At 41.3% G+C, this 27427-nt stretch overlaps 1 protein-coding gene across 2 annotated transcripts in view; it reads left to right on the plus strand.

Annotated features, from left to right (window-relative positions):
• Positions 1-326: 326 nt before the first annotated feature.
• Positions 327-27427, plus strand: part of RUNX1 (RUNX family transcription factor 1) — a 78277-nt gene continuing 51176 nt past the window's right edge. For both annotated transcript variants that reach the window (XM_067298924.1, XM_067298930.1), the window contains exons 1-3: positions 327-596; positions 5424-5580; positions 22953-23057. In XM_067298924.1, coding sequence (XP_067155025.1) covers positions 327-596; positions 5424-5580; positions 22953-23057 — 532 coding nt within the window. The remainder of the gene's footprint in view (positions 597-5423; positions 5581-22952; positions 23058-27427) is intronic.

Here is a 27427-nt window from a genome sequence, read left to right on the forward strand (position 1 = left end):
CCTGTGGTAACTTTGGTAGCCGCCAAAGACTAGATGCAGAGGCGCCGCGGTAAAACCTCGCACGGAAGACTGTTTCGATTATTGGATTAACGTGATCTATTCCGCAGCACCGGGAAGCCAAGAGTTAAGTCTCAGCGTGCTCGCTATCTCAGCCGCGTTCAGCAAAAAATTAACTTTGGGGACTGGCGTAGAAACGAGTTTCCCCCGGGTCCTCAGCCTGTATCCGTTTATGTTGGTCCCCAGAGAGCAGACCGCTGAAGAGTTACGCTCGTTTCGCTGCTCTGTAAAAACTCTGTGGAGGTCTTTCACTCAAAAGGCTTGTTGTGATGCGTATCCCCGTAGATACCAGCACCAGCCGCCGCTTCACACCGCCCTCCACCGCGCTGAGCCCGGGGAAGATGACCGAGACGCTGCCGCTGCCCGGCCCCGAGCACAGCGGCGCCCTGGCGGGGAAGCTGCGCAGCGCCGACCGCAGCATGGTGGAGGTCCTGGCCGACCACCCCGGGGAGCTGGTGCGCACCGACAGCCCCAACTTCCTCTGCTCCGTGCTGCCCACGCACTGGCGCTGCAACAAGACGCTGCCCATTGCCTTCAAGGTACGTCTGCGGGCGCGGGGACGAGAGCAGGGGCAGGGATAGGGACAGGAACAGGGATGGGGACAGGGGCCGCTGCCCGGGGGCCGCGCCGCCCGTCCCCGCCGGCGCCGGCACCGGGCTCCAGCTGCCGCCGCTCGCCTCGGCTCATTCATAGCTCCGGGAGTGAGCGGCGGCGCTGCTGAGGAAGGCGAAAGAAAAGACAAAACCCGCCGAGTTTGGCCGCCCCGGGGACGGGATGCCGGCACAGCCTGTGTCGGGACGGATGCGGTCCCCGGGGCCCCCGGCGGTGGCGGCACCGCGGGGGCGATGCCGCCCGATGCTGCCTCCCGGCGCCGGTGCCGGCGTCGCCGGCGAGGGCACGGCGGGACCGCGCGGCCCTTGCTCGGAAGAGCGGGCCTTGCCCTCCGCCGGGCTGGCAGAGGCTCTTAGGGGAAAAACAGACCTTTCTCTATCTCTTTTTTTTTTTTATTATTATTATTTATTTTAAATCTCGGGGCCTACCTTAAGCACCTCTTGCCTGTTTTGACTCTTTGAGGGCCCGCCTTGAGGGCTGACAGGCGGTTTGTTTTCAGCAGCCCGCTCGCTAAACGTGCGCTTAAACAGCCGAAGTAAAAGTGCGCCAAAGCACGGGGGAGGCAGCCCCCGACTTCCCCTGCCGGGGCCGCGGCCGGTGCAGGCGCGGGGCTGCGGGGAGCCGCGGCCCGGCTCCCGGCGGGCGGGCGGGCGGCCGAGGGCGCCGGCGGTACTGCTGCCCTCCGCTCCTCTACCCGGCCTGGTTCCCGTTACCTGGGTTCCTGTCAAAATCATCCCCCCTCGGTCATTTTTCTTTTTCGACTTTGGCCTATTGATAACTTCCCGAATGCGCTGCTTTTCCTGCCGTTGATGCAGCTCTGCTTCCGACCGGGGAGAGAAAAGGTAATTATCCTCGTTATCCGTCTCTGCGAGGCGTGAGCCTAGGCGCTCGCCAAAGTCCCGGGGTTAGCCTTGCGATCGGGAACTGCGAAGTTTCTACTGCTTACTTTTGTGGTCGCTGCTAGACCCCGACCACCCCAGTACAACGTCGCCGAAGGAGAGCAGACCCGAGTCTTTCTGAGGACTTTTGAGGGAAGGAAAAAAGAGGGAGAAAGTAATCAATTTTGGGAAATACTGCTGAGAACGCGGCTTGAGGAAAAAGTTTTATTATGTCTGGAGAGTCTTCTTGTTTACGCATATATGAGTCTGGGGCGCGGGAGGAACAAATTGGCAGGGTCACTTCCGAAATTCACACGTTTAAGCTTAATTATTATACTGTCACCCACGCACTGTGCAGCTGCTGCTAATTACTTGGGAAGCTCTGCTCCTGGAAGGCAGAGTTACTGTATAAAATAGACGTGCGAGCTGCTCCGCCCCGCCGGGAAGGGAGATAAGCGACGTCTCGCAATCTGCCTGCGCTTTCTCCTTTGGGTCCCCCTCAGTGCGCCCCTGTGGCTCGCCGGCGGCGGCTGTGCAAGTGCCACCACGCGTGGCTGTCCCCGAAGCACGCCCGCAAGCTTCCGCTCTTTGCCCCGGTGGGAAAGCGAGGAAAGAAGAGTGTCGATACCGCGATTATCCCTCGGCCGGTCCGGCTGTCCGAGGCGCCGCCGGTGTCCCCCGCGGCCGCTGCCGTCCCCTCGCCTCTCTGAGCCCCGCGGAGGCATCGGCCGTGCTGGCGCGGAAACTGCCCGCAGAAAACACGCCGCGCGGCCCGGAGGGAGCTTCGGAGCGCCCTGCGAGACCCCCTTCTCTCGCCTTCTCCCCGTAACCAGTGCGACCCGCAAGCCGGATCCCGGCTCCTGCAAACGCAGCGAGGGGTCGGCTTCTCGAAGTAAAGCGAAGCGTTTGGACCACTGGTATATTTTAACACGGAAATACTCACCCCCCCCCCCAAAAAAAAAAAAAAAAAAGCAACTGGGAGAATATTTCCTTGCGAGGGTTTGGAATAGTAGGTTGTGAGGCACCTGCTTTCCGATGCTTTCTCTGCCGCTTGTCCCCCAACAAAAACTGCACTGCTGAGAAAGGAGTCCCGAAATATTTTGCCACATATAAAACAATCCCATTTGTTTCGTACGAAATATTGAATATTTACAAAGACCTTCTTTTAAGTCGTAATTCTCAAGATAATTTAGATCTTTCAGAAACAAGAAAATTCAGTTCAAGTCCTTCCTGTGCTGCCGGTATCTTATTCTCGTCTGATAAAAAAAACCCGCTGATTTTTATTAAGTATTTTCTGCCATCTATTGCGCCAGTAAAAAGAGAAATACAGAGTTTTCTATTCATGTTTCCTTATAAAAATGTATTCATTATACTTAATCTTTAGGATCAGAATATTCTTTCAAACCAAAATTATCATTTTCATTCATTATTTTTTCTAAAATAAAGAATGATTATGAGAAACAGAGAAAAATACATAGTAACTCTATTAAGGTGCCATATAGATTCATTATCCAAACACTGTTAGGAAATAATCTAAATCTTGATTTAAAAGGCCATTTTTGTGATGCACCAGAAGTAGGTAATTTAGATACACAGCAGCGTTACAACTCTGATATTATTCCCGCTTCTCTAGAGATGTATTTTTAAGAGGTAAACAGTAAAGCAAAGTACTAGATATCTCCAGTCAGCAAGTCCCAACTTATCTGTTTAGTCTTTTTCTAATGTAAATATTTGTATTTCTGTTTCTGTTGTTTGTGACTTTTAACTCTAGTTTCTTTTTTTGTACTGTGCAATTTTTTCATACTTGTTTCTAATATTTTCTTCATGTTTCTTATCACTGTGGTTGCATTCAGTGTAACTTAAAAGTGATTATTTTAAATAATATTTGTCCAATAAGGGACAGCTGACCTTGAATTCATGCAGGGTTTTTATCCCATGAAAGGCTAGCATGTATTTCCTTAAACAAACATAAAATATTTGCATCACGGGGGCGTCAGAGTAATGCCCAGATTTTCCCCTTTCTCTTTCTTATGTCAGAAGTCTTTAAAATACATGCATGTATTAAGGTTTTATGATAGCTTTTAAAGAACTGGGTAAGCACATCAGGTTTGCAGTGGCTGATCTAGTGAAACAGTGCGCTTCATTACACAACATTCGGGCAGGAGAAACTTCATAGATGAAACGTTTTGAGCAGGGACTATTTTATGTCAAGATCAGGGAAATTTGAAAAGCACAATGCTGAGTATAGAACAGGCCACAGAAACACATTATAGCATATAGAGGAGAACAAAAAACAAAAGCATGGGCCACAGAGGAATGGGAAAGAGGAAGCTGAAATATATACGTAAAGAGGGAATTTTGACACAGTGATTTTAACTTTGTATGTGGAAGTGAAAATAGGGGGTTAGAGGTGACAAATGGGAGAGCACTGAAGTGAGATCTGCAGCCTCATGTATAAGGAAAGGCTATGAAATACCTGAGATGGAGACCTCTATGGTACTATGTGAAATAGTTACAACTTGGAAATAAGCATCAGAACCAGATTAAGTAAAGTAGCTGCTGTTCTTGTTTGGAAAGAACAGTGTGATTAGAAACTAATAGAAATGAGACTGGGTCTGTGATGAATTTGAGCCAATTATAACTACATGGACATAAACTTGAAAATGCTAAGAGGAAGGAAAAATATCAAGCAGTAGCTCAGATGACATGAGGCAGGACTACTTCCTCTTAAAATATGTAAAAGAGGAAATAAAAACAAACTAGATTTTTTAAAACTTTTTTTGTTGTAGTATTCTTGAGGACACTAATTGCAGACTTAATTGGGGGGAACATCTTAGCAACAGGATCTAAAAAAGCATGACAGAGGACCAAGTTCAAGCTCTTACTTTTGCCAGAGAAAATCAAGAGCAGCACCAAACACACCATTCAGTTACAGCAGGGTAAAATTGTTCTGAGACCTGAATTCAGTTCTGCTCAAGAAGTTAAGATAAAATTACATTCTTATTATTTTAAGCAGTGTGAACGTTGTAGATACAAGTCAAAAAAATTAAGGCTAGAAATCTACCTATCTCTCAGCACATCATGTCAAAAATAGAGCAAATTTTATGTTTCTAAATATTTGTTTGGTAGATATTGGCACTAAGGACCTACACTGCAAACCTTTAGGTGTTAGGTGAAAACCTTTGATTGAGTTATTGTAGGTTTCATTAGTTCAGATCGCAATTTCCATCCATCAGGTCATGGGTGAGGTCTTAAGTCAATGATTCCCGTTCTTACTCCTAAAGGAAAAAAGAAATATAGTAGGTTGTGATTAAACATACGGTCGAGGCCTACTTTTCAATGGACTTATTCTAGTTTTATGCTTGGGTAGCTGTGTTGAGATCAGTGGAATGAAAAGATAGAGAACTAGTACAACTGTGGGGAATCCATCCCTCTGTGTTCATGAGACAATTGAATTATTTTTGTTTTCTCATGATTTATTTTCCCGTGAATTTTACACTTACATGATTGTACTGACTTTGATGTAGGTCAAAAGTAATGCTACTGATGAAAATGAGAGCGGAATCAGTGCCTTTTACTTGCATTTTTTAACTGACATTTACAACAGTATATATTGGAAAGTATATATTGGCATTTTTCATGCCGAGGTGCACATCATTCTTTGTATTTCAGATGTAGATCAATGTAAAAAATTTTCCCTAGCTCTGCAAACTAGTAATGGAAAAGCTTCCTGTTTTCACCAAACAGCTTTTTAGTCTATGCATATTTTTGTTGTTGCTGCTCTTTCCTATTTTATCGTGTCACTTGTTGATGTTCTGCATCCTGAAAATAAATGTCACGTAAGGAAGCTGAGGATTCTGCTCTTTGATTTCTTAGGTGGTGGCCTTAGGAGACGTGCCCGATGGGACGCTGGTAACAGTAATGGCTGGAAATGATGAAAACTACTCTGCAGAACTCAGAAATGCAACAGCTGCCATGAAAAACCAAGTCGCAAGGTTCAATGACCTCAGATTTGTGGGTAGAAGTGGGAGAGGTACGTATTTGTTCATAACTATAGTTTGGTTGTATTTGCTAGTAATATTAAGTTCTAGTAAAACAGAATTTGAATACAGAATATATCAAGTTTTATGCAGCAGGGAACACTGCAAAATCTGTTTTAGGCCAATTCCGAAGGTACAGAATCTGCTATGTGTTTTTCTTGTTTATGTTTTTTTTTCCTAGCCTGTCGTCCGTGTTACTTCAATTTTTAAATGGTAGGATCTCATTTAAAAAGCATTCACAAAGACAGTAAGCCTCATTGTGACCCCAGAAGTCTCTCTGCAACTTTAGAACAGCACATTTAAGTTTAAATTATATATTTTCTTTCAATTTAAAATACAAATTCTCAGCTGTGTAAAGAAAGAATCGTGACCATCTCAGGGCTTGCAGTGTGATGGCACTCTCCGTAAAAACTGATCTCTGTAACAAAATGAGTCAACCTAAAATTACAAACAATTCCCACAAGATCTAAGAATTTTCAGACTTCATCACAACCTGCTGGAGGTATAGGGCACTTTTTCTGACCTTTCTTTCTCTCAGCTAGATGTAGAACAACATGCGTGTTGTTTAATGTACTACTGCAAGCTGCTTAATAGAATAGAATAGAATAGAATAGAATAGGATAGGATAGGATAGGATAGGATAGAATAGAACAGCTTAATATCTGACTTTCTGTATCTCTGTAATAACCATTAATTACTAGTACAAATAAAAAGGTCTTATGAGTGTAAGCAACAAAAAAGAATCAAAACTTAGACTGTAACTATGCACAACTGTTGCCAGAAAGCTGCAAATAGTAGCTCACGCATACAGTGCACATATCCTGCGGGTTAACAGGTGTACAAAGCTTGATTCAAAAACCTGTAAAATCAATGGCAGGAACCTTAGTAACTTCAGTCTTTTTCTGAATCCTATAATCTTAAAAACCATAAATTCCAAACAATCATATTTACTTTCCTATTACAAGATTATTTTAAGTACTTCCCTTACATTACTGCCCTAATTCCTGTGAGTGGAGTCACTTTACATGGGTCAGGGTTGTTAAATCAAACCTACAGAAGACAAGCTGGTGAACTATTGCTTAGAAAAAGCCTTTCCATTAGCCTTTCCATTTTAAGGTCAAGAATGAAAAGTGTCGCATCTTCTGTGTGACTTCGTATGATATTTGCTTATGTATTTTTCTTTTGTTTAGTTCATATCTTCAAATAAAATCGGAACATAACATTACGTTTTTCCAAGTACAACATTGTTATTTAAGGACAATACAGTGTTGTACCATTCACAAATCAAAACGATAGTATCTACTGCACTTAAATAGGTTCTTTTTTACTACACCTTTATTACAATTTATGTGTTGCTGTCTCTCAGAAACAGATTGAGTACGCTGGGGCTAGGTGACCTTTCCTCACCATTTCCCCTTCTGTCTCCCACCATGTGGGCACTCTTTCGGTGTTGTAGCCATCTCCTGATGCGTTTGCAAGTGTGACTCTACAAACACAGTTATAAGCATACTTCAGGAGAATTACATAGCTGACCCACTTCCGCTCTCCCTCTCAAAATCTTTCCTTTCAAATAGGAGATGGGTCAGGCTTTTGACTGAGGAAGTTATCCTGAATATATGCAACAGCTTTTATTTGCTTTTGAAGTGAAATGCCTTTGTAGATATTCTTCTAATATAAATACAATCTGCAGTCGTAGAAGAACGTGGCTCTGCTGAAACATAGATGCAAGCAATAAAAACGTTTTATGTATAAAATACCCATCCAATCCCTCAGTATCCTGAAGCATTTTTAGCTTAGGATGCAGAGGGAGATGTCTTTTAAATCTTGTTGTTTGGGCTGTCTTCAGAATGCACTTGGTGGAAAACACCCGCAGCTGAGAATGTAGCTTTGTAATGCTAGCAAAGAATAATAATAGGGTAATGCAGAGAAAATTATATCCATTTACTGAAAACATGAGAGATGCTGTAATGTCTAAAAGTATCAGTCATTAAACATGTTCATTTGTTATATTAAAGGTTCCACCTTTTCAGTAAATGGAATTTGCATTATGATTCAGAGATGACTGTTTAGAAGATTCAAATGAATAGCTGGCAAAGTGGCTGAGAAGCTAATAAAAACAAACCTGTAGTTCAGTTCCTGGCCATGGTAGTGAAGCTAGAAATCATAACAGTGAACTGTGTGATTTTCAAGGTCAAAATTCAGTGGCTGAGAGAGAACAGTCGCTATTCATAAAGAAAAGCTTTGTCGAGTGCGTCATTTAGCCCCTTGCTCTGCTGGTGATCAGTTGCTGATAGCCTATATGAATGTGCATATGGACATATAGGTGTTATATGTTGTATGATATTCAACTTTTTGTGACTATTTCAGTGATACAATGATGTGGGAACACTGCATGCTATTAGTCAGTCCTCGAGGTTAAATCTCATAAAGTCCATTGGCTGCCCATCTTTGGCGTGAATGACTAATGTATGCTTTTGTTTACTCCTCTAACAAGGGATTGTTTTTCAAAGGTGGGGATTGTTTGCATTTGGTACAAGATTTCTGAGGTGCTGTTCTGTTGAATTTGTATAAAGCCTAAAGCGTAAGGTAGCTGCATCAAAGGGCATTGCTTCCTTTGATACTTCGCTAGAGGAAAATTAACCGAAACTTTGTTTGCTGTGTAATATTTGAGTTTGAATAAGTTCAGTTGCCACCAGTGATAATGTGATGCCAGTAAGATCCTGTGAACAGTGATTGAAAGTTCATGTCAGTCACAGTCATAGTGGACACTGTGTACCTTGACTGATTTAAAATCACTGTTGAAGAATAAGGAATGGTTTTAACCCATGATGATTCCGGTTCATGCCTCACTTTCTTTCATTATCTGTCAGTTATCACTTAGGTATAAACATTCCCATTAAAAGCCTTGCAGAATTGTTGGCAAGCCACTTCTCTCTCTTTTAAAAGAGCAGAAAATTATCATTCTTGACATTTTTACAAATAGTTTTTATTTTCTTCTGTGTGCTTCAAATGAGATCTGCCACAGTAGTGATACCTGACAGTTTTTTCAAATGCCCGTGTGTAGGACTATTGTCCACATTTTCATCTTAGTGGTTCTCCACTGACTTTGAGAGAGTTACACCAATTCACTCCGTTCAAAGATCTGATCATGCGTGTTTATCGAGGCATACACATGTATGCTGAAACACTGAAACACTGAAACTTAATCAAAGAACTGAACTACATTTCAGTGTTCATTTCGTATTTAATAGCAAGCACTTGCCTGTATTGCTCTGGCTGCATCTGTAGTTCAGAATTTAAAAAAGCACTTTATTTTCTTGACACCAAGAATGGGGGCTGAGAATATCATGGGTCTCCCAAAACAGCGAGACGTTGTATAAAGGCAATTTGGCTCGCTTTCCTGAACAAAACAGATTTACATTGGAATTGGCTGGGGTCCAGAATTACTATTCCTCACCCTAGTTTGAGAATGCTACTGGGAAAACCTGCCCGTCTGGCTTGTAAGCCCAAGTAAGTAATTTCTGAAAGAAAAATGTAGTTTAAAACTTCAGCTATTCTCAGCCCCTCTTGCTTGATTACCTGATTTAAAAAAAAAAAATCTTTTTTTTGTTTTTCTCCCTCCATTCATAAACATTTCAAACTTAGAAATGCTACTAATGCAGAGTACCCTGCTTTCTTAATGTATAATCAACCAGTTTAGGTTACTATGATGAAATCAATCCGATGCAAAAAGACTGACACTATAGAAGTTCATTGGATAAAATTAAACATAAATAGTTATTTTGGAGAGGGAAAGCTTCATGGTTCAGTAAGCATTACATATTTTCCTCATGGAATCATTAATCCCAGTAACTATCTTCATTGTAGAATTTAACATTAAAAAAACTCCAAGAAAGAAACATGTTTTCCAGATGAAAATAATTGCTAATAGGTTATCATAATAGTAGCTAATGTGGAAGTGTCTTGACCTAATACAGAAGATCTCAATCTAAAACTGAAATCTCTAGCTGGAACTTTATGCTGCAGCTAGCTTTCCAACAAGGCCTTTTTTAAAATTGCCTTTTGGAAAGGACCGGAAATAAAGCATACATACATATTTTCTACCAGCTATCAGGATTAGACTCATGTGGATAAATTTCCCAATAGTTTTCAATTTCTATAGAGCCAAAGGAACACTCTTGTTTCACAGGAGTAGCTGATAGGACAACACTAAAGAGATGTTACTAAGCATAATCAGAAGTTTCTGCCTTCAGAACTCTTCCTTCTGGATATAATTTTGGGGAAGAAAAATCAGTTTAAGCTGGAATCTCAAAAATACTCAAAACACAAGAAATTATTGGCCCGGATTCTGAGTCCAATTATTTTTATTGGTCTTCTGATGTCAGAACGTTGCTCTTTCAGTGTAGCTTCAGTTTGTGGTTACATTATTTAAGCACTTTGTTAAAATTTGTTTTATTTTTACTTAAATGCATTCAAAATCATAAAAGTATGTACAAAACAGTGGAGAATGCTATGCAACAGAATCGTAAAATCAGTATTAAACGACTGCTTGGGTCCTGATTCAAACTAGTGGAATGCTTCAGGGGACATGGTATCAGATACTTAAGTAACAATTAACCAAGTTTTCCAGATGAGTCTCAAATAGAAGAAATACAAGAATCAGACGTGAAAGCAAGTCCATTGGTATAGTATAAAAAGAACTGCTTGTTTATATGTCTGATTGATAAACAGCGAAAGTGGGATGTGCCAGTGGAAGGTCAGTTTGGCAGGTTGGTTTGGCAGGTTGGTGATGAAATCGGCAGCAATTTTGGGTCTGCCCCCACCCCTGCTGTAGTGCTGTTTTTCTCTATAAGAGAGAGACTGGCAATGGTAATTTTGTTTTTAAGTGACTTAGGGTTGCTTCGTCATATCATTAATTTTATTAGGATTGCTTTGTTAAACCAAGCAGCCATGGAAGAATTCAGCATGACAATTCCTTGCACTGGTACAGATGATTCGCTGCATATTTCAGGTCAAATAGAGTGGGTCGTCATGAGATTGAGTAGCACACCAAGCCCTTTAAACAAAACTCCTGTCTTGGTGCAAGCCTTTGGCAGAGACTTGTTGGTTGGAGGAGGGGAAGGAGAGAAGACTTTCTTATTATGACAGTACAGTCCAAGTTGTCTTCAGTACACACTTGATACGTGCAGTCATTTTTGTATGAATTGCTGATTGTGTGAGAAAGTATATGGTACAGCTCAGTGAGGATATTTGAATCGAAAACATCATGTGGTCTGTGAGGCCGAGCATGAGGGTGGCTATCTTTGCCAGCTCACAAACACTCTGTTGGGTTACTTAAAATTTGGTCTGGGCAAAAGAACTCTCAATCAGAAAGCGTCAACAGGAGAAAAATAATGGCAGAGTGATTTTTAGAACTTCCTGTCTCCGGGAGCATTACTGTTGTAAACAGTGATCATGCCAAGTGCTGAACCACTGCCCTCATTCCAATAACAATAAATCTATTTTTTGGTTGTGTAGAGCTGTGCTTGTACATTTTTTAAACTTGGGATAACACTGAGGATGAGACAGCCGCTATCCTCTGAGCATTTTCTTATTTTTTATGATGATAAAAGGAGCTGGGCTTACCAGGATACAGCTTAGAGAAAACAAAGTACCTCACTAGATGAAGAGGTTACATAGTTTCAAGTAATCTGTTTGCCTTTCAGCATTTTTTTGTTTTTATTTTGTTGTGCTTTTTATTTTAGTGTGTCCTCTTTCAGAGGGCTGCTCGAGCAGCATATTTTTATTTGCATGCACGTATGTATGTTTGTACCTATATTACAGACTCCATAAGAACTGCTGATTTGCAATCAAAATAAAATCATTCTGAGATATTAATTAGAACCCTAGCTTCAGACCTGGTTAGCAAACTTCGGATGACTATACTACAGCATGCAGTTCTTGTCAGCTCACTCAGGCTTAGCAGAAGTGAGGATACTGTAGGTCGCTGGCTTACAGTTGCTGTCAGGGGAATCTTTTCCAGGATAGTCATGTGCATGAACCTGCATCAGTCTGAATCAGTCTCCATTCCCTTCCGAAAATCCTCTAGCAACAGTAAAAAATTTTCCATTTTTTTTCTTTCACCTTAATACTGTGATTCCCCACCTCTTTGCTCCCATCCTACTTCTTCTCCCCCATTTTTTCCATCATACTGTTTTAAACACAAGTTTCTCAGCCTCTTTAAACAGTCCTTATTCCCTTCATCTGTGTCCTGCATCAATCTTTGTCTCCCATTCCCCTTCCTCTATTAGTGCTCTTCCTCCCTTTCGCATGCAAGAGCCGCTCACCCTCAGCACAGCCGCCGAGAACCGGCACTGACAGCAGCGAGACGGGCTGCAGCCCCAGCTCTGAAGCTACTGAGCAGAGGCCTCTCCCACAGACCCAGGCCAGTTACCGGGTTCAGCAGGTAGCACCATGAGCCAACTCCATGCACTTTGGCCCGAGCCTCACTTGTCCTTCTCTTCGCCTCACTCTCTCTAAGAGCCTGGCCATAATAGTGTAAATTATTCTCTCTGTTTATACCGCAGTAGTGCCTATGGGTCATGCATGGGTTGAGATTCGTGGCCTAGCCTTTATAAGAGGAGCCGGGTTTTGCCTAAAGTGTGCTGCTGGGAACTGTCTTTAATTTCTTCCACCCTTTCCTATTTTTCCCTTCAAGGCCGGGAAGTTATCGCTAGTACTGTGCTGGCAGGGAGCAGGCTCTGAGCGGTGGCAAGGGTGGAGGTTTGGGAGGCTGCAGGAGAAGGAGGAGAGAAGCAGCTGTTTCAAAGGCTGGATGCCATAAGAGCTCTTTAGCGGGGCGGTGCCTGGAGCAGTGCTTATGCACATCAGTTCCCTGAAGTTTAGGGAGGAGCTGAAGGAAACACTTTGGCAAGGCCGCAAAGTTTCCACAGGCTAGGCTTTATGTGCCACACTCTAACAAAGCCATGGCCTTATTTGAGGATGTAGAGGTTGTTTTACGTTTGAAAGTTGTCTCTGGTGGAACTTGGCAAGTGCCAAGCCTGTAATGGCAGCGTTATCTCTCCCATCACTGACTGCATGGGTGACCATCAAGTGACCCCAGACCTCTTCCAAGCTCTGAAATCAATGCGCATTGCATTAGTATAATGACAGCACAGAGGAGTCCTTCAAGAGCATGAACCTAGAATAAACAGTCCCTGCTCAGAGTCCCACACTTGGTTAGCTACTGAAGTCTAGTCAGGTTGTCTTTTGTCACTCCCCTGCTCTAGGTCTCTGTAGGTGGAAGTCCCTTGCTTGCTGAAATGGCACTGATCATCATACAAGTGCTCTTTGCTTGCTATATTCAGAGCAGCACATTGCTCTTTTAGGGAGCCTGTGAACCCACACCTCCCTTGTTCCCTGTACCTGGTGTCTCTGCCTGGAGCCGTGCCTAGAGGTCATCGTCTTCTTTGCTCTATAGGGCAAGGAGTGTGTTTGCTTCCAGCTGCCAGAACACCAAGGTACGCCAGCATCCATCTGGACAGGCAGCCAAACGGGGCTAAATCATGTAAAAGCCAGTGCACAAAAAAGGGAGAGAGGCTTTGACAAAACCTAGATCTCTAAGGGCATTTTCTGTGCTCACAGGAACCATGACAGCAAGGTGCTTCAGAGCAGGATCCACCAAAAACCCAACACCCGTTGCACAGAGGTTCTTCTGGTCTCACGATTAGGGAAAGGATGAGAACAGGGCTTTGATGTGTGAAAAAGTCATGGGTTCAAACACATAAGCAGCCTTTGGAAAAAAGATGGGGGTAAGGCACCCCACTCCCCGAATGCCCGAGCCTCCAGCCCCATGAGTGAGGTGTGGGTGTGTGCAGGTTCTGCCTCTCTGCCCAAAGGACCTTCAGAAAGATCTGAAACACAGGCCTGAGCCACTTCCTGGAAAGCAGGGAGTTTTCTGAGGGAAGTGCTCTAGTGCTGAGTTGTCAGAGCGAGTGAGTGCAGGAGAAGAGGGCATTGTGCTTCGGGCTCCTGGACCAGATGACCCAGGGAAGACCAGCAGGGGAGCACCAAGCCTGTGGGTCAGGCCCAGGCTCGCCATGCTGAGCTCCTCGTTACCAGGGGCTGAGCTCCCGGCCTCGAGGGAACTGGAGCACCTGCAGATATCAAGGGCTTCTGCTGTTCAGCAGCACCTGAAAGGGTGGGTTGAGGGTTGTAATTTTAGACTTAAGCCTTTAAATCGAACCTGAATCTCACTTCAGGTAGCTAAATCCTTTTATGGATCTGAGCCTTAACCTTTTCATGTCTGTCTCATCATCTATAAAGTGTAGGTGATAATTTCTACCTCAAAAAGCTTATTAATGATTTTAAATTATAAAGTCTTATAGCTGGGTTAAGGACTATTATTAGGATTTAAGGATCCCAAGGTACCTTCTGTAAGAAGATGGTAGCTGTGCTTTTGAGTCATTTCATTTTGAACTCTCCCTTCCATTTTATGTTCTTGTTGCTGTTTCTCTCTTTCCCTGAACTATTCATCAGTGACACAGCATTCTGCTGAAAGATCTTGTTCTTGTTCCACCCTAAAACTGGATGCACTTCATGGAGGCTAAGTCATTTCTGAACACTTATTCACAGATACCTCAAGCTCCTGTACAGAGAAACATTTTGTTTAAAAGTACAATGATACTGTAGTGAAAAAAAAAAAACCTGGTAAGAGGACACAACTTGAAAGGAGAAATTCAGTTTTTGGGCTAGCCAGTTAATATTGAGCATCAGGAGTGTCAGAGATTTACATTAGACTCATCTTTGGGGAAGAAATAACTCCATTTTAATTCCACTCTCTCAAAATCTTTGTTCAAGCATTAGTGGCATGTTGATTTGAATAAATTGTGCATATGCTTTTCAAGTCTTAATAATATTTTAACAATAAGCATTCCATTTTAACACTCAAACAGTATAATTTCTTTGTATTACCACTCTGCTGCAGAAGCTGGACACCCCATTGCATCTCATTCTTCCTGTGCTGTAATTATTGTCTCCACCCAAGTTCATAAGAATTTTATAGTGGTTACTGCAGCAGTTACAATTATAGTTAGAGGCTGCTTGGCTTTTCCATTAAGAGGCCTTCTCCCTGCTACCCCCCACCCCAGTCTTATAAGGCCTTAATTCATTTTACAAACTTGATCTTCAGGCTTTCAGTCTAAGAAGGCATCCCACCCAAAAATTCAGTTGAAACAGATCACTTAGGTTGTCTTTCAGGCCAGGACTGAAAAATACTTTTTTGTTTTATTGTCAAACACCATTGTTTCTCTGGTGTACACACTCACACATACTACATCCAGCCTAAAAGCTGGTATTTACATAATACATAAACCTAAGGATGCTGAAGTACAAATAATGTTCCTGCCAGCCAAGTTCCTATCACTGCTTGAAATAGTCTGTCTTATGAAATTAGACAACATCAAAATTTAGGGGGAGTCCGGGTGGTTTGGTGTGTTTGTGGATTGTTGACATAAGTATACAAAAGTGTCTAATGTCTAAGTTAAATACTGGGTGTCACCCTAAACTAACTATTGTAGGTCACCCTGTCCTCAGAGACCTCCTTCCTGCCACCTTGGTCCCAAATCTCCTGACCCTATCTCTTTTCTTCTCAGTTTGCTTATTTATTTCTTTGCCCATAAGCTCAGAGATGTCCTCCTACCTTTCTCCTGCTGCAGCTCGCTTCCCAGTAAATGGCCATGCCCATGTAGCACCCACACCTAATACCTCCTGCTACTGAACTGCCACAGTTTTGTTCACAAATCACACTTTGGCAGCATCTCTGTTGAAGCACTTTCTCAGGATTTGCATGAAGGAAAAATAACATGAAGCTAGTAACCTGAGAGAAGGAACCTGAAGGAAGCAGACTGAAACTGATGCAATGTATGTAGCATTTTAAACATCAGCATTTAAAGTCAGTACATTTAAAATTCAAATTTCTTAAGTAGAAAAGGACCATCAGGTTCCTTGCAGGCAAACCATGGACCAGCAGCAGCATCTGCACTTTTATACACGTTTTCAGGCTGCCAGGAGAGGGATTAGCACAGAGGGCCCTGCACTGGTGGAGGAGGCAGTGGATGGTATCATCATGACAGCAGATGAGACTGGGAAGTGAAACCGATCACCAGCACAGAAGTGAAACTGGCTGCACACAAAACACTGTCAAATTAAAATGTAAACAACTGACCAAAAAAAAAAGAGAGAAAAATTGTGACAGTTTTAGTGAGCTGAGGCCCACGCTTGCAACACTTGAGAATATGAATAATTCTTATGTATGTAATGAAGGATCACGCTTTTGAGGGCTTCAGATCAAATATTAAAGGAGTTATTTGCAACCATAATGGTTGAAAAGCAGCATTCAGACGTGATTTTTGGATTGATGGTGACACATTTGTGGAATACTTCATGCTAACATTTTTGTTTATTCCAGGAGGAATATGGTCTCCTTTCTTCTGAGCAAAGGGATTCAGTGATTCGTACCAGTGTAGCAGAGCAGAGGGAGAACCAAGCTCCTTAAGGACCTGCCTGGGCATTCTCCAGTGCCAGGGATCCCCTTGTGTGGCGTAGAGCTCTCGTAGCATGCCCAGTACACCTGAGGAAAAGGGATGTGCACGAAACGTTGCTATGCGTCACCAATATTTGTCTGTGGGAATAGCTACTCAGGGCCTGAGTCAGCCGTATTTCCAAACACGCTTGTATCTGCTCTAAGTCGCACTGAACCAGCCTCTGCATCTCTTTGTGTAAATATTTCATGTCCACAGCATGTGGGTTTAGGATTATGTTTTTAACCTATGAAATAAGAAGATTGTGAGGGACAATCCTTACCACCCTGATAATGATTTTAAGGTAAATTTAGATTTTAGTACCTGCTTAGATTGGCAATGTCTCTATTAATGTTATTTAATTTCAGTTATGTAATTTGGTTGCTTAATATAGTTCCTGTGTTGCCTTAGGTTAAACGCTGCATGTTTCACAAAAGTAATGCCTTGAAAGTGGTTTCACCCCAGATGCAAACTTCCTTCAACCTTCTAATATAGCAATTCTGCAGAGCCTCAACAGGGAAAGCAGGTAACTTTGCTGCTTTTCACCAAAGCATTTGATTTGTTAGCTGAAGAAAAGCTGCAGAACGGGTGAGGAAAAGTAGAGAATGAAGTTTATGTCTTGTTTAAGCACTGGGTAGTGCTGCAGGGAACCAGAAAGGAAGCAGAAGTGTAGAAGCCAGCAGCAGCGAGCTCCCAAGCAGGGAGGTTGGTATAGCTGAGCTGCGTGACGTGGCTTCCAGCTCCTCCAGAACTTACTGCACAGCAAATTAGACAGTTCATAGTCGGGACCAAGTTTGCAGGAGGGCCACGTCTGGCCATTTGCATGAAAAGTTGGCCCCATATAAGTCAAGAACAAAGTACCTATTGATTTCCTGGGATCAATTTTTCATTCTGGGTAGGTAAATGCTATGTAAACACTGATATAAGAACTTCCTGGAGTGAGACACTTTACAGAAATGTTCAAAAGTATAGCTTTATCCTGGCCTGATCTGGTCTAGTTGGAGGTCAGTAGATGTATTTCCCAAATCTCAAACCTTACACTCATACTTACACCCACAAGACATCCATATAAATATACAAATGGATCAGTTGTCTGTGCAACTGATTTGCATGCACAGTTCTTGTATTTCTTTCGGCAATAACCCTGATTTGCTGACATCCCCGTGTTCACCTTTATCTATTTGTCCTGTTGTTCTGTGGTGGTCAGAGTTTGTAAAACATTTACAGCATGGTAGTGGATGAGGTTAATAACAGGTTTTTTTCTTTTATTTAAATTAAGTGGTATCTGTGGTACTGATGGTAAGCAAGTGATGATTTTTTTTAATGCTGCTAACTTTACCTGTAATTCTTTTCTGATGAAATAGCCACTGGACCAAACAAAGCAGGCAAAGTTATATTCTTACCATGTGAAACTGTCACTGAAGACAGTAGAAAGCAGTTATCATCTGAGGACAGAATTTGGACCTGTGCGGTCTTTTTGAGATTTGACATACAGTTGGAAAAACTATAAAAATATTTCACTCACATGACGAGCAACAGATAACTAACATAGGGTCAAATAATGCTGGCCCTGCTCATCCTATTGATTACCTTTGGATTATTCAGCTAATAAAGCATTATGCAGCTTAAGTGATAAGGATAGTAATATTTGGCCTGTGTGTTAATAGTTGACATTTGAGAATGAATATGTGAGTACATGTATTACATCCTTCCTAGAGATACAGTCAGATATGTCATTAAAATGCAGTAGAAATCTTTACTTTGGCAGATAGCCAGAAAGATGTTGTGAGAAACTGTAAAGATGTATAAAATTGATCATTTAGCATGGTTTAATAAAAGTAAGTACATTAGTACTAAAAAGTAGAAGGTGGATAAAAAGTAGTATAATAATCTTTCTTACTAGAACCTGAAAGTTTCTCACTAATAGCATAAAAATGTCTGTAATATTATTTGTATTGTATTTTTGTGTTACATTTCGTATTTTTCCATCCGTATGTTTTGTCCTTGTCAGCACAAGCGTTCTTGGCTCCTTTCCCTTTTTCTTCTTTTTATCTAATAATTTACTTGTAATGATTAAAAAAAACACTAATGACACATCTGTGACCAGCAATATAAAAGTAAAAGTAAAAGTAGTAAATGTAACCGCATCATCTGTTGGCCTGCCTTTCTTCCTCCCCACCACGTGGGCCAGCCTCTGAAGCCTTAACTCCATTTTTATTCTGTCTTCATTTGGATGAAGCTTCATCAAATGAAGATGATCTTTTTGCCGAAGAAAGGGATGAATTAAAATGGAGTGATAGGTTCAAGATGTAGCCTGTCTTCTCTAAAGTTTGTTTGTCCTCATTCCCCACTTGTGTCTGCCAATACTTAAAGCGCATGCATGTGCATGCATGCAAATCAAAGTTCTAGACTAGCTAGGCCATCCCTCCTGCCTGTATGTCTTCCCCATCTCTTGTTTTTCTGTGTTCTGTCATTTGCATGGAGTCACTCATATTTTAAGCATGCCTTCTCACTCCCAGACCCATCTGGTCATGACACTGCTTAGGGATGACTAAAGCAGCATACAGCAGCTTCATGTGACTGTGTTGTCACTTGGGATTCATTTTCTTTCCCCCTTGGTTCCTCTCAAACGTTCCCAGGGGCTGTAGTTTACAAGCCTATTGCTCCCTCTAGAGCCCTTCAGCACAATGCTGAGTGTTGTTCTGGGGGACCACTTAAAAAATCTTGCATCATGTTAGATGTGAGCTCGCTGCTCGTTTTACTTCCAGACACTGTCAGATGGGATACAATTGAATGCAGAGTTCATGTTCCCATATTGCAGTGTAGAGCATGGGCACAAGATCTTCAGATGCTTGGGTTTTGGAGAGTGATCCCTACCTTTTGCTAGCCCAGGAGCAGTATTACTGAGCACGCACTGGCCAACAATATTATGCTTTGCTCTTGCTCTTCTTAAGTTCTTACAACTTCACACAGCATCAGAGGCTCTTACAAACACTCTTGTAAAGCCATGAGCTGGGAACAACTGGTTTAATGTCTGACTTTGGCTGTCAAATCAGCAATGACTCTTCAGGGCACTGTTAATAGTACAGTCTCTAATAGACCCATCAACAGAATCTCTAGGTATCATTTAAAAAGTCAGTACTGTGTTTTGGCCAGAAATGCTACGGTTTCCAGGAGTTTTTCTCAAAGGGTACTGACCTTAATACTTTTGCAGAATAAACATTACCAAGCAATTTTTCCTGTGTTAGTTGTAAGGGAAGACTTGATTGAAGCAGTGAGTCTTGCACTCTGTCTTAAGCATATGACAGTGTTTGATGTCTGTGGGGAGGGTTCTCCAAAGGCAGAGCTCTGCCCCACATCCAGAGAGTTTAACCCCTGGGCTCAAGAGGTGCTGTGTGTCTAATCTTAGGCACTGCCAGGGGTAGTTACAGGTGAAGCAATAGTCTCTGAAGTGACTGAAAGACTCCACAAGGCACAGCTTGACATTGTCTTCACTCTTCAGTCCTTCTATCATCAGCAAAGACTCCCACACTCATGCAATAGTGATGGGTTTAACCATATTGAGGCACACATTGTAGACCCAAGCTAATTTGCGTATGGTTTTCTGTAGGTTTGTGTGACTGCTTAACCCAAAGGGGCCCAGATCTTCATGTTAGCCAGTGAAGGGGTATATGCTGCCTTACTATGACTGCTGGCTATTAAAGGCCATAATCAAACTGTCTTCATGTCTAATTGAGACATCTGAACTAGGCCAGTGTTTCAGAATGTCATCTGGGGGTTTTTGATCCATCTTTACAGTCAATAGAGAGGTCAGTGCTTCACTTAGGCGACCTGACTCAGTTTTGGAGGCATCCACTCCCTTCTGAGTCGAACAGAGATACTAGGTGCTCAGAGTAGGTGTTCCTCAGATAGTTAGGAGGTCCAGTTACTTAAGAATCAGAAATTGTGGCATCAAATATAGCCTCCAGTGGTAGGAGTCTGAATAAGGCCTCCAGTGACTAATCTAGTATTATTTCTACCAGTATGGTCTGCTGTATGTTGTATATCTGTGCGTGTGTGTGTGTTTGTATGTGTTTGTGTGTAAGTTCCTTGTGCAAGTGTATGATGAAAATAAAAATTTATCTTTTATCTTGGCTCTATCATAACAGATAAAAGCAAGGAGGGGAGGTTTATAGTTACGCTGTCATCCCAGAACGGTTATATCCATAAAACATAGATTTCACTAACAGTACCTCCAATCTAGACACGTAGGTGGTAAATTATGTATAAGCTATGAATAAAAGTGATAAAAGCACTTAATAAAACTAAATGCAAATGAAACGGAATAACCAGAAAAAAAACCCACAGACAGAATTATTGGTAAGTAGCAATGAGTGACACATAGGTTTATGGTTATATAGCCCTGTGGTTAACCAGTATGTGGTTAATGAATAGTCTTCTGTCAACAAGAAGTAAGCTAAGTGTCTTCCTGCTTTTGCCAACTTATATCACAACCTCATATAGGCTCTGGGATCTAGTTAGTTATGAAGACCTTTAAAGTAACTTCACTTTCCTCTTCTTCTTTATTCTAGTCATGCAGACTGGTAATGTGACCACATTTTATTGCAGTTAATACCTTTAATATCTTCTTTTCCTGAGGGTTTTTTTTTTTTCAATCTGAGAAATGCACAAAAGCCTTCTAAAGAAATGAATTGACTATGTATTCTAGAAAAAAACAGCAGGAGTGTCTTACCTAATATGTCATTAGCTGCCAAGAAATAAACTGGAAGCAAGACAGAAATACTGTAGATTAGTAAAGAGAATAATGTATATTTTTAAAGTTTCTTTCAGTCCTACTGATCTGGGTGCTGTATATAATAATATGGGGAAACTATTTTTGGAAAGAAGTAAGATCTGCAGGTGCCTCTCTGATATTTGTTAAGCCTAATGCTATGGGTTTTAAAATTTCTGGAAAAAATTTTATTGAGCTTTATTTCTGATGCCTCATAGAAAAACCTGTTTTACTGGGGGAAAGAGTAACAAAGCTGTAAAGCTTTATCATGTAATTTGGTGTTAAAAAAATGTCAAGAACACAATGATTTGTGTCTTGCTGTCCAAGGTGAGTTGTGCTTGATGTAGGGCCCAACAGTTGAGGGCCAAAGGCCTTGAGACAGGGATCAAAAATGACTTTTGCTTCTGTGTTATTTCTTCTGATCTCAGGGTCTGCTTTGAAGCTAGGATGTGGAAGTGGGAGGACACTGGCCTAGGATTTGAGAGGCTTGTATTTCAGCTCCTGTTTTCTCAGGCCTGTGATTCAAAATCTTTGTCAGATTTAGCTGCAGCAGCCAGAGCGGTTAGCATCCCTGGCCGCAGGCTTCCTCTGAGATCTTGGCCAAGATACTTTATCTCCCCACGGTTCCTCATCTCTACAGTGGGGAGAATACCTCCCTGATTTGCAGGGGTGTGATGAGGACAGTTTCCAGTAACAGCTATGCGTGTGTTCTCGCTGAGATGTTGCTGCAGACCATTAGCACCAAAGTAGGAACTGCATTAAGAGAAGTATTGAATTGCAAGTGAATGTGCATGGGGAGTGGGGGAATATTGCTGCTACAGGCAGGCATTTATATTTACATAGATAAACCAAGCAAACTGTAAAAATGGGAAGTCTCACAATGGCAGAAACTCAGCATTCAGAAAGGCTGAAGCCAAGTGGTAAAATGAAGCAGGCAAAGCTGTGTGGAAGAGCTTGCACAGCATATGCCTGAAGGAGAACCTCAATTTTCTTACAACAGTTCCTGGTTATCTAACTTGGGATGATGTCCCTTGATGTCTCTTACTGATAATGAAGGTTCCTGTCATTATCTGGGTCCTCCATGATGCTGAGATAACTATACTAAACCTGCTGACAGCCCATGTTTTTATGCTGTCCAGGCCAAAGCCATAATAAATACATATATGAGGTCTTATCAAAGACACAGAAAGTTACTTCTGTTATTAAAAAAATGCCTGAAGTAAGTGCTGGCATTGGTCAAAAGCAAATACAGAGGTGGAAGTATTTGAATGTATTGCAATCATGACGGGATAAAAACGCAGCAATCAAAATGAGCACTTTTCAGACCTCAGAGCTGTGGCATGCACATAGCAACTTTGAAAAGGCCTTCACAGTTTTCATATTGAATAATAGAGAAACTAAGCATAATACTCTGCTATGGCTTCATAAAATGTTTTAATTCTCTGTAGACAAGCTGTAGGGCTTTTTTATTTTTTCCATCCCCTTGTTTCTTGGCATTGCAGTAGCAGATAATTTTTAAAGGGTTCTGGTTCATAATATGGAACTGATCTAATGGCAGCTTCAGCCACAAAGCGTGGGATTTTACAGTCTGCCTAAGGGATCTCAGCACCCAGTTCTCTTTAATTTTAACAAGCACTGTTGATCAGATTCCCGTGGCAGTTTTGGAAGAGTCAGCCACAACTCCCAAGCCTCTCTGAACTTACACCTTTTAGAAAGTACAGATAATGTACCAGTAGTCATGTAGATCAGATAAACTATAACTGTTGGGGGTAACCTCCTTATTTTACAAACAAAGTGTAGATCATTTAAATATAAATTAATTTTTTTCAAATGCTTGGAGCAGTTGCCATAGAGGGAATGTATCCAGCAGTAGGCAGTTGTAAGATTATACACCATGCTGTCTGTGCACATATCTATCTTTTGATATGGACAGCTAATGTGTTTTAGTGCCACTTGATGTATTCTAGTGCTATTTGAAATGACAAGTATACCTTTTCTCAATGCACATGTTCAGTAACATTTTTTCCTGTTGCAGGGAAAAGCTTCACGCTGACTATCACAGTCTTCACAAATCCACCCCAAGTAGCCACATACCACAGAGCCATCAAGATAACAGTGGATGGACCTCGTGAACCCAGAAGTAAGTGAGCTAACAGCAGCATTTGTAAAAGGCCACGTTTGTGGTTTAGTACAGGGACTCATCCCTTGCCACATGAAATGCAACAATAACTAGTGCATGTGGAGCAGTGGATGTGCCTTAAGCCAAGACTGTGCTATTAATGGTTTTAAATATGCCTTCCTGAAGCCTTATTTTACATGAGTCTCCAGCTGATATAGAATTTGAAGTGCATTGCATTTATAAAGTATCTACCCAGGGATAATTTGGATCATACCCAAAAGCTGACAGAAGGGATGCTGGTAAAAGGTGGGCAGCATATACCTTATGCATCATTTCTTGCTAGTCTTGCCTTTCAGATGTTAAGAGGGTTTTAAAGCATTGGAAACCAATATGCCATTGATCTAACTTTTCAAGCTCAGACACCCTGCAAAAATAAATAAATGTCTGAAAGAGGATAGTGGCTGCTGCCTTGTAGAGTTCACCGTTCCTCATTCCGTTGCATAACTTAAGAAACCAGTAGGTGTTGAAAATAATGCTTCGAACAAACAGATGTATTTTACTCCACTGGAACACCCGTTTTCATGGACAGGCAATCTTTCCTTTTTTTTCTTTTCTAAGAATTAAGTATAAGGAGAATATGAACGATTTGATGTCTCCAGGGAACATCCACATGTTTGTCACATGCAATTGTTTTGCTAGGTTCAAGAGGGAAGGTTGTTTTGTTTGGGGAGAAGTGAAGTGAAGGTGGGACTGATATGAAGTCATAGATGCTTCTGGAACACGTGTTCTGCCTATTACCAGAGGCAATAATTAACCTCAGTCACTAGCCTGAATGTAGGATTTTCATATTTTTATCAAAATGCCCTGATGTAAATTGAGGTTTGTGGTTAGTTTCTTTCACTCCTCCTGCACACTTGGCAGAAGTTCTAGCTGTTGCTTAAGTGGTATCGTCCTGGGAAAAGAGAACAGTAAGATTGAAACACCCACTAGAGGATGAGACTTGCATCTCAGGGTTACTTAACTGAGTCACGGAAGAACAAAAAGGTTTGAAACTTTAGCTAAACAGCTTAGAAAACTTAGATCTTTCACAGGCATTTTTATTCTTAAGACTTTGTCTGAGTTGTGCTATAACGCTACATACATTTAATGGAAAAATCTGACCTATATTTTTTGTATTTGAGGCCAGACTTTAAAACAAAGACCGCTATCAGGGTAAGGCTTCTTATTTAGTTTTTTGGGGTTTTTTGAACACTGTGGTTAAATTGTCCTTGAACAATATCCCTAGCGAACCAGGCAGCTGCTCTCATAAAATAGATATTTGTATGTGCAAGTTCCAGATTCGTGTGTGCAATTACCTGGGCATGATCATGGTTTGCAGACAACAAATAAGCTTTAGTTTTTTGATTTTGAGCCTGCTAGAATTGTAAGAAACAAAATCATCCTGCAGGCGTGCCTGCTGTTTTAGATCAATTCTTCAGTTGGTATAATAGTTAATATTTAATAAGATTCTACATTTTAAAAAGGAAGTAGAGACATAATACATACTGAAGCAATGTATGTATCTTCCTGACTCAAATGTATGTAAAAGCTTCCTTGTATACAGTGTCACTTTGGCATAGGCAAATCAGACATACAAAAGAAGCTACATACACAAGGAAATTTTATGCAAGTCATGAGAAGAGGTCAGATTTCCCCCTCAGCAGGAATGCACAGCTCCTTTTATTGCTAAGTCATTTGTGATGTAACGTAGAATGGATTATGCTCCTTTCATTTGTAATTTGGCTGCAGAGTCCTTTACTTTGATTTCTCACCAAGGGTTTCTGAATTGGAGCAACTGTTACATCAGCCTGGTATCTGCAGCCCACTTTATACATTTGACTGAAATACAAATTGGCTTTAAGACAGGCTGTGAAGGGAAAAAGAAGCGGTACCCAGTGCATTCTCCATTCTTTATTACTCATGTGTTCAGGAGAATCCTGACCACAGCTCAGTTTTCCTAACCAATGTCATGTCTCCAATTTCTAATAATTAGACTGAGAATTCTCTCTGGATAACTCTCACAGGACTAAGACAGTTCTGGCTGGTTTGGGCTATACATTGTTTTTCTATACCCTTGCTTGGTGGGTGTATCCTATTTTGCATTGGTCCAATTAGATCAGTTACATTTGTAGCCTGTACAAAAATAGATTGCACGGCTGTTACCTGCACAAACTCACATAAAGGATTTGTGGTTAGACCTATCAGTACATGCACGCTCTATACTGAAGGAATTTAAAATGATACCAGCCTGCTTGTATTCAGATTAGAATCAAAATGAAAACTGCTGGATTAAAGAAGTGTTTCTAGTTTCCGTAATCAATATTTGGGACCTTTCATGTTTAGAGATCCATGAGCTTCTCTCCCTTGAGCTAAAAGAATTACAGAAATGCTGAGATGTATTTTCTAAGATGTCCTGGTTTAAAAGAAATCTGTGGAATACAGTAATGGGAACAAAATTAGATACTGGTCTCTTACAGAAATCTAGAAAACCATGGTTAAGTCCAAAAGTCCAAAACCAACTCCAGCAACAAGTTTTGATTCATTTACTTTACATTTTTAACAGTTCTCTGTCTGAATTCTAAACAGTGCCTACATTCTTTGTGAAAAATACTGGAAGGTAAGATGCCATTTTTGAGGCATTTTGAGAAATAACAGAAACATCCTCTTTCGTCTTCAGAGAATATCAGATCAAGTGCAGTTTCTGAGCCAGAGTAACAAGAATTCAAAAATCAGGTTTTGTAATGAAAAAGGACAGGCTCTTTAACTGTGCATGCTTGGTGAAAAAACTTGACATAAAAATACAAAGCCAGATTTGAAGTCATGATTGGAGAATAGAAAAATACCCCAGCCAAAGGCTCCAAAAGCCAAAGCACATACTTTTTGGCTCACTGTGATGTGTGGAGATGTCACTATGTGTGAAGATAACGTGGTGTGTATTATCACATGCATGCCCCTTCACTTTCTGCACAGAAGCTATCTAGCTTTTCAGATTTCAGATTCTTCCATGTTGCATTGTACATTTGATCACAGTTATTGTAATGGCCACTTATTTGTCTAACAACATATTTGTATATGTAACTACCAGATTTGCATTTACAACTGTGATAATTACTTGTGTGCATTAGTTACGCCATTGTCTTTTTTTTGCCATTGAATTTCTCACTGTGCCTATCCAGACAATACTTCTCATCAAATTGTCATGGTTTGCAGAGAGAGCCAAGGTACTTAGGAATCTGGCTCTTCCTCCACTGCTTTCATTATTTATTTTTAAAATCTCTTTTGAACTTGGTATTTTCACTCTCCAGCTTAAAATAAATGCTGATTTTCAATTTTTTTATAAAAAGAAATAATACTACACTGGCAGGGAGAAGGGCAAGATGATCTAAGCCATCATTTTCTTCTCCAACTTCTATGATTCTATGATTCATAAAGCAATTTATGTTTTTATGAGCTAAGTCCATGGGGAAAATCATTAGCAGTAACCAGATCAAGAGTAGTGCTCCTGATGAAAATATTTTTGGTTAGGAAACTTGGTAGAAATAGCATGACTCTTAAATTAAATATTTCCCTTAGGCCATTTGACCTACTGTGTATGTCTGCCTAAAAATTAGTTTTTTTTCTTTTGACTACTTCTTTCTATTTTTTTCTCATTGATTTTTTTTAACCTACATTGCTCTGAATAATTCAGTCTTAGACCTGGTAACTGAAAAGAGTGTGCAAAATCAAAAGACTACATGGATTTAGACTCAAGGGGTCTGAGCTGTCCAGAGTTAAGCTGTTTGTTAAAGGTGATTATCCCATACTGGATATGTGGTTTTCCCAAATAGTTTTTGGCATCCTTGTATCAAAGAGCAGGGTGCTGAGGAGCAGGAGGAGAGGGGATAAAGTTGTTGAGCAAAATTTGAGAAGGAGCTTAAAAGGTTGCTGGCCCAACAAGCACTCTTTTTAGGGACAGACAATTCTTCTTGTCTCCTGGCAAAGCTAGCCATGTATGGGGTACACCTTTGATCAGTCACAATTTTTAAGTGCAGCTTCAGACCTTGATCTGAAGTGATCATGTCTTACTTGTAAAATGAAAGGAAAAGCCCATGGCTCATAGATGGTCTGAAGGAAATCTTCAATATCCCTTTTCAGAGACTCTTTGCCTCACCTGAGATCTTTTTTAGGGACTCCCCAAGGGCTGATAGTGATAAGTGCATCTGAACAGCTTATTCTTTCCCCTGCCCTGTCCAATCTTTTCCCCACAGATATTAGATTCGCAGACAAACTTGTGGGAGGAGAACAGACAAAGCCCACAAGGGGTTGACATCACCATTCCCTTTGCAGAAGCAAGGAAACCTGTACATTTTTCA

The sequence above is a fragment of the Apteryx mantelli genome, chromosome 1, assembly GCF_036417845.1.
Source record: "Apteryx mantelli isolate bAptMan1 chromosome 1, bAptMan1.hap1, whole genome shotgun sequence".
Lineage (NCBI taxonomy): Eukaryota > Metazoa > Chordata > Aves > Apterygiformes > Apterygidae > Apteryx > Apteryx mantelli.